Below are 7,174 nucleotides of genomic sequence, written 5' to 3'. Positions count from 1 at the left end.
ACAGGAAATTAGCTTTACAACAGCAACATTTTCTCCCAGACTCATGGCAAAATGTGTAGAATAGCATGAGATTAGCTATAAAACTGCACATGTTTCTCTTTGCTCCATGTCAAAATGTGTAGAATAGTAGGAAGTTAGCTGTTTTCCTCATAAAACAGGGGAGGGGGACTCATAAAGTGCCTTACCTTCATCAGGGCTGTTTATTAGTTATAATACTAGTCTGCAGTAACTAGCACATTGATTTAGTACTGCAAATGTGGGTTATATTCACTGATTTACTTGCTTAGAGCTGGAGATTAGTTTTCATGGCCTACATTACAGTAACCATTTACTCCTTTGGTATTGAACTGTTGCACCTTCTATAACCACTATGGTTATTATTTGAACATCATAAAGAACGATCTTACCTTGTACTTTTATTATCTCCACCCGTAACAGCCAGAAGAGGCCTGGCCACCCTTCGGAGCCTGGTTTCCCTCTAGGCTTCTGCATCTGCACTGCTGGCTATTTGGCGTTTTAGGCTGGGTTTCTGTATAACACTTTGTGACACATGCTTATGTAAAAAGTGCTTTGTAAAATACATTTGATTGATTGTGTAGCACTGCTTTTACTTGGAAGAGTTATTCATACAATAGAGACAGTACAGGTGGTACATATGGTCTTGCATACTGTCATTTATTCTGTATTTTAACAGTAGACTTACCATATTAGTGATTGTGATTATAAGAGCCAGATGGACTCTGTGGGGGCTGGATTTTATTGCTCCTTGTGGAATTATAAAAAAATGAGAAATACATGAGGAATCAATTGGACTAGCAAAAACCATAGCTATAAGAGACTATCTGACATTTATTGACCCCCATTGACCAATGACGCATATTAGTCTTTGTCCATTACAAGGCTGCTATTCTGGGCTTTGGAGTTCTAATATATTAGAACTGTTATATTTTCACTTTATGTTTGACAAAATATTAATTTACATAATTGAGGCCGGTGATGACAGTTATAGTTGCTCTGATGATGGTTATTTTCAGATACAGGACATTTACTGCATTAGCATCAGTGATGAGTTAATCTCTGGCATGTCAATTATGCTAGTAGGCTGTAGGGATGTACAGTACTTTTCCACCAAATGAGGTAAGAGTTATTGCCTCATGAATATGCAAACACATCATTTTCCAGTGTGTCTTTCTTTGACATGATGATATCCAGTCAAATATTACACCAATATTATAATGAAAGAATCTAAACCTTTGGGGCTGCATGGATTTCAGCAATACAGGTATGTCTACCTTCTCTTCCAACCTTGCATTCATAATTGGTCACATTCATATTTTACTACAAAACAGTTGAGACAGATTTCAGTTCTAACAATCGTACACAATTGTTCAGGGTTTGTGAATAATTCATGTCAGGGAAACGGATATATTTGCCTGTTTCCCTGCATGCCTCTCCAATGTGCAGCTGGTGCCGTTCGACTACGGGAGACGCGCATAATTATTGAATATCTGTCAAGCAGGCCTATCACTGCTCGGTGTCGCTGAGCCACTATCGATTTGGGAAAGTTAATCATTAAATGAGGATGCAGTAAAGGTGTATATATTCGTTCATTATGAAACATAATTTTGCCATCTGTAGTCTAATGTGTATCACTTCGCAAACACATCAGTAAATTACAAAACTTATCAATGACCCAATGGGGGAAACTTCCCCATATTATAAAACTATATGGATGACATTCTCTTTAGCTTAATGTGATAGCTTATTTTTATTATTCAAACGACTGCGCTAGACAGGGCAGGCTCCCCTAACAGTCACCTTGTTTCTCTAGTACGCATGTTCTGTTTACAAGACAATGCGGCACGTAGCGGTCCCACTGTGTTCTTGTGGAGGTAGTCGTAGGAGGGAGAGGAGATATGAAACATCAGCCCATGTGGGACCCAAACGCTAAATTACACATACCAGTGAATGCTGTTCCAAATACGTGTGTGATCTGTTGTGAGAGTAGAACAATCCACAAGTTTGACTAACGAAATGGTCTGCGGTTCGAAAGGCGCGCCCGCGTCTCCTCACTTCAGCACTCTGGACAGCGCTCCGCCAACTTGGAGACGGCGAGACTTGCAGGAGTTACGTTCTGTAATGAGGACCAACTGGAGATAAACGACGGTGCAATCATGGTGGATATTACGTGTTTATTATTTACAGGTGTATGTAAAACGCAAGTGGACTTTTCGAAGTGAGACATGGACTTTGTGGAAATTATCTTCGCGTTGTTCATTATTGTGGTCGCAATTGTCTCGTTGTTGTCGAACTTGTTGGTGCTGCTATGTTTTGTCCAGAGCACCGAGATCCGCCGACAGGTGCCGGGAATATTCACCATGAACCTGTCTTTCTGCAACATACTTATCACCCTTTTGAACATGCCATCGACATTGGTGGGGATTATCGGAAACCAGCAGCCTTTTGGGGATTGCCTTTGCCATACAGTGAGCTTTCTGGAGACCTTTTTGACTGCGAACACTATGTTGAGTATGGCAGCACTCAGTATAGACCGCTGGATAGCGGTGGTCTTTCCCTTGAGTTACTCCAGTAAAATGCGCTACAAGGACGCAGTGATCATGATGTGCTACTCGTGGCTCCACTCCCTCACGTTTTCCGTCATCGCCCTCCTGTTCTCCTGGGTTGACTATAGCCACATTTACGCCTCGTGCACCTTGCATTTGAGCGAGGAGAGCGACAGGATAAAGTTTACCATTTTCACCGTCGTTTTCCACGCCACTAGTTTCATGCTCTCTCTACTGATCCTGTGCTTCACCTATCTGAAGGTGTTAAAAGTTGCACGCTTCCACTGCAAGAGGATTGACGTTATAACCATGCAGACCCTGTTCTTGCTGGTGGATATTCACCCAACGTATGTATGTTCCTTTACTTATGTGGTGTGGAATGAATAGCCGTTACAATGGGCTGTAATAACTTTACAGTAGTCTATGATAAGAGGTTATAGCGTCAACCCTGAGGAAACATGCTTAGAAGAAGGTGTTCGAAAAATGTAAGGAAATATTACATGTATAATGTTTTGTCATTTGTTCTGCTGGACTAATACAAGTTCATTTCTGTTTTCAGTGTGAAACAAAGGTGCCTGGTAGAGCAAAAGCGGAGGAAACAGAGAGCCACCAAGAAAATCAGCATTTTCATTGGGTCGTTCATCATCTGTTTTGCTCCCTATGTTATTACGAGGTAAGTGGATTTCCAGTAAACTGCAATACAGGCAGCTGTACAAACAGGTGTTTTATTCACCTACTGTAAACACACACTATTAAAGGGGTATTATAAGGTTTATGAGATTAACACATCACCTGGTGAACAGACTTCGCTCATAAAACTCAGTTAATGAACAGTAAATATGTAGGCTATAATCAAATGGTATATACACTGTCTAATAACTTTTGCCACACAGCAAAATAACTGATTGAACAAAGTTCAGTTGTAAGGTGAGGCAATATGCATGCAAGATTGAGCCATATGCATGCACAACAGAAGGTTTAATTCAATTTCACCCAATGAGGATTTTTTGGTGTTTATGACAATGATCTCCATCTGTAACTGAAACATCCATCATTAAACAATCCATTATCTGTTGTCATCTAATTTCACTGAACCATGAGATTACATTTATCATACAAAGAGACTTTAATTAACAAGAATGCACAGCATGACCTAGAGCAGTGGTTCCCAACTCCAGTCCTCCAGTACCCACAACAGTACACATTTCTATTGTAGCCCCGGACAAGAACAACAGTTTCAACTCATCAACTAATCATCAGGACCTAAATTAGTTGAAACAGGTTTTTTTTTCTGGGGCTACAACAAAAGTGTGTGCTGTTGGGGGTACTCGACAACTGGAGTTGGGAACCACTGGTCTAGAGATGGTAGTTATGGGCAGGTGCCTAACTAGGAATAACAGGGGTTCCATAGAACTCCACATTAATTCAAGAGGAATGTTTTTAGATGCATCAGTCCGAAACTTTACTTCAGAGCAATAAAAATGCATCAAAGAACATTACATGAAATCCGATGCAGGTGTGTTATACAGACCTGGGTGATAGTTTAGATCCCTAAAACTAAACTCTGGACCTCGAAGCCAGTTCCACTACTTGTTTTAATTGTTCCGCGCCAGGTTTAGACCTGGCACACCAGGTGGGTGCAATTAATTATCAGGTAGAAGAACAGAAAACCAGCTCCGGCTCCGGACCTCGTAGGGTAAGAGTGAAATACCCCTGGTTTAGATAGTGTGTGGGTGTGGGACTCTAGACCCCACCTGACCCCACCTGATAGGTGGGGTCTAGAGGGGGGTGGGGGTGGTATAACGGAAAACATTTTAATGAGGAAATCTGTCTCAGTAATTGGCATGACTTTTAACCTCCTATGCACACAATGGAAAGAGTCGGAATTACTTGATGAAGGGGAAATTTCTGCTTATTGGCAGGATTTATCCTCTATCACTCAACTGCATGCGTCATTAGCATTTATGCATACCAGTGGGCCATAATAATGTAGCAATGTTCATGTTATACATATTTCTTATGAATAAATATTTTATGTGTATTATTATTACCTTTAGTACAATGTTAGTCGACCACGCTGTTTATCGGCTGAACAATAAAGCCACATTTATTCTGTTCTACCTTGCAACCTTAGAGCCTCATGGCATTTCATAAAATAACAACTGAGTTACCACAAAACACTCTCAATAGCAAACAGAACAACTCGCTGCAAGATAAATACCATGCTTTGAATATGGGATTACATTTGCCCTTTCTAAAAGGCTATTTTCCGAACTCTAACTTGACCTCTGCCTTCTCAGGCTGACGGAGCTGCTTCCCGTCGTGGGCATCAATCGCCACTGGGGAATCTTCAGTAAGTGCCTGACATACAGCAAGGCTGCGTCCGACCCCTTTGCCTACTCCCTCCTGCGTCAACAGTACAAGAAGGTCCTGGTTACCGTCATCAACCGGCTGCTGCGCCGTGACCTGTACCCATCATCTGGCCACAACAGCTCTCTGGACACAGAGAATGACTACTCTCTCCATAGGATCAGTTAATAGCACCATTTTGGACATAACAAATATACCACAGACAGACAGCCCAAAAATAAAGGTTTCCTTATGGCAAAAGGGCAGGAGCTGAGAGAGAGATGGTCAGAAAAAGGGATTGTTGGAGAAGAAAAGAGATAGTGAGAGAGAGAGAGGGAGATGTTGTGGGAGGAAAAGCAAGAGGGGAGGAGTAGGATAGAGGGAGACAGGAAAACCGGAGGGGTAGACAGAGGAAGATGGCAAGATGGACTGTGCAAAGAATGATCGTATTCGGGGACGTTTGCTCCAGGCTTATTGGTAAAAAAGGAAGTTTATTGATCTATGGTTCACTGGTAGAACCACACACACACTCGATGGCACAGAGCCAGAATCAAATGAATCAATGTTATTGAATCAGCCAGGGGCTCGGGTTGAATCATAAACGGATGAATCACACCATTAGAGACTGAATTATTGTCTCTGCTGAGTAGCAAGGTATGCTAGTGGGCACTTATCTACCATATAACAACCTCTTTATAAAGAAGCTGACATAGCCAAATGTACAGACCTTTTGACACCCATATAGAACACAGGGAAGTGCTATGAAGGTTATTAATTTCTTGTTGACAGATGCACATAACATACATGGTAGTACCATATGCCGACAGACTGTTGGATGCGACGACTAACGAGGAACTCTGTTCCGGTACGCTGTTTTTTCGTCACTGATCAGTTGAACGAATCACAATTTCGCAGGTGCTCACATCTTTCGAATTTCGGTAGGGGAAGGGACATTAGGCCCATGGACTTGCCTGAAATGGCTGAGAGTTTCCGTTTAGAGGGGTGGCGACTTCGCTCGTCACGTTCGTAAATTTTCTATCACGTCTCCCCCCCAGAACTTAATGGAGCATTTGACGCAATTACTCAAAATGTTAGTTCTGGGTGCCCGAGCTTACAAGGTTATGGACTGTTAACAGTGCATAGGGAGGATGGGAACGCTTAACTAGCTGCTGGCTAGTAGCCATTGGGCCACTGGTGCAATTTCTTGAAGTTAAAATGTGTACTTGTCAATGAATGGTACTCGCTGTGGCAAGTACTGCTAAATAGATGGCCATGTTATGTAGACTATGGACTGTGTTAGACTCATTGGGTTACACTACTACTGCAGTTGTTCACAATTTCTTCATGTCAATCACTGGAAATTAATGCACTTTGTATTTCTCTCAGAGCTACTAGTTACAGGAGCCAAAGGCAAATATCATGTTTACTATGATATTAGCATGTTGTAACTGAATGTACTACATAAAGATCATTTTGACTGAAATGGCTTTGTACTACTGTGTATAATACTTTATTTTGCCAAATATCCATATAAATATTTCCAGTGATTGCTGGTAATATTGGATATTTATAAGTACCTGATGTTATCTTTATCAAACTATGTTGCACTGTATTAGAAACGATATTATTTATTTGATCTTAAAATGCTAAAGGGGAATAATGTTATGTTCAATAAGTGCTTTAAACACGTTATTGTGTGTGTGCCAGAATTCAATATACAGTATGACTGTTTAGCTCCTATAGTTGCTTTATCAGAACTGGTTTCATTAGATGTATAGACACAAAGTATGTCATACTGTAAGCCACTTGCTGTAGCCTACATTGGCAGTGTGTGAGTAAAGATGTTGGTGAAAAATGTGCAATAAAGCTGTCCAATAACAAGCATCATTTGATACCAGGCCATATGAGACAACATAACAGGGACATTTAGAAGCATTATCTCATATCTTAATGCCCAATCTGGCATTTTATCTTGGCAGATGCATCACCAGCTGTTTTGCAGGTGCTAGACTAGAGGCTGCCTGGATACACAATTCAACGTTTGTGTCACCACACCTCGATCGAATAACCCAATAACTAGTTGCCATGCAGTAAGTAGGAGTACAGCGATATTATTAAACGCCTCTGTATGATTGATTGTTGATTAGTTAAAAGGGGTCAAAGGATTGGCTCGAGCGACTGAAGGGCGGGAAAAATTTATCGAGCAACAGGTATCAAGCCTATTTATCTTATAGAGCATATGTACTGTCAACATACATGTC

General features: G+C 41.1%; 1 protein-coding gene across 1 annotated transcript; it reads left to right on the top strand.

Moving 5' to 3' along the window:
* The first annotated feature begins 1,876 nt into the window (after positions 1-1,876).
* On the top strand, positions 1,877-6,790 carry LOC112260033 (G-protein coupled receptor 26-like). The gene is made up of 3 exons (XM_024434813.1): positions 1,877-2,911; positions 3,124-3,237; positions 4,865-6,790. The coding sequence occupies exons 1-3, from the start codon at positions 2,244-2,246 to the stop codon at positions 5,100-5,102; spliced, it is 1,020 nt and encodes a 339-aa protein (XP_024290581.1). The 5' UTR covers positions 1,877-2,243; the 3' UTR covers positions 5,103-6,790.
* The last annotated feature ends 384 nt before the right edge of the window (positions 6,791-7,174 follow it).

This window comes from Oncorhynchus tshawytscha, linkage group LG10 (assembly GCF_018296145.1).
Source record: "Oncorhynchus tshawytscha isolate Ot180627B linkage group LG10, Otsh_v2.0, whole genome shotgun sequence".
NCBI lineage: Eukaryota > Metazoa > Chordata > Actinopteri > Salmoniformes > Salmonidae > Oncorhynchus > Oncorhynchus tshawytscha.
This window is presented reverse-complemented; position numbering and strand designations above follow the sequence as displayed.

What these genes read in the sequence shown, in the direction of transcription:
- LOC112260033 (XM_024434813.1), top strand. Translation starts at nt 2,244, where the DNA reads ATGGACTTTGTGGAAATTATCTTCGCGTTGTTCATTATTGTGGTCGCA. An exon ending in CTGGTGGATATTCACCCAAC is followed by an intron (nt 2,912 to 3,123) that starts GTATGTATGTTC and finishes TTCTGTTTTCAG; the next exon opens with TGTGAAACAAAGGTGCCTGG. An exon ending in GCTCCCTATGTTATTACGAG is followed by an intron (nt 3,238 to 4,864) that starts GTAAGTGGATTT and finishes CTGCCTTCTCAG; the next exon opens with GCTGACGGAGCTGCTTCCCG.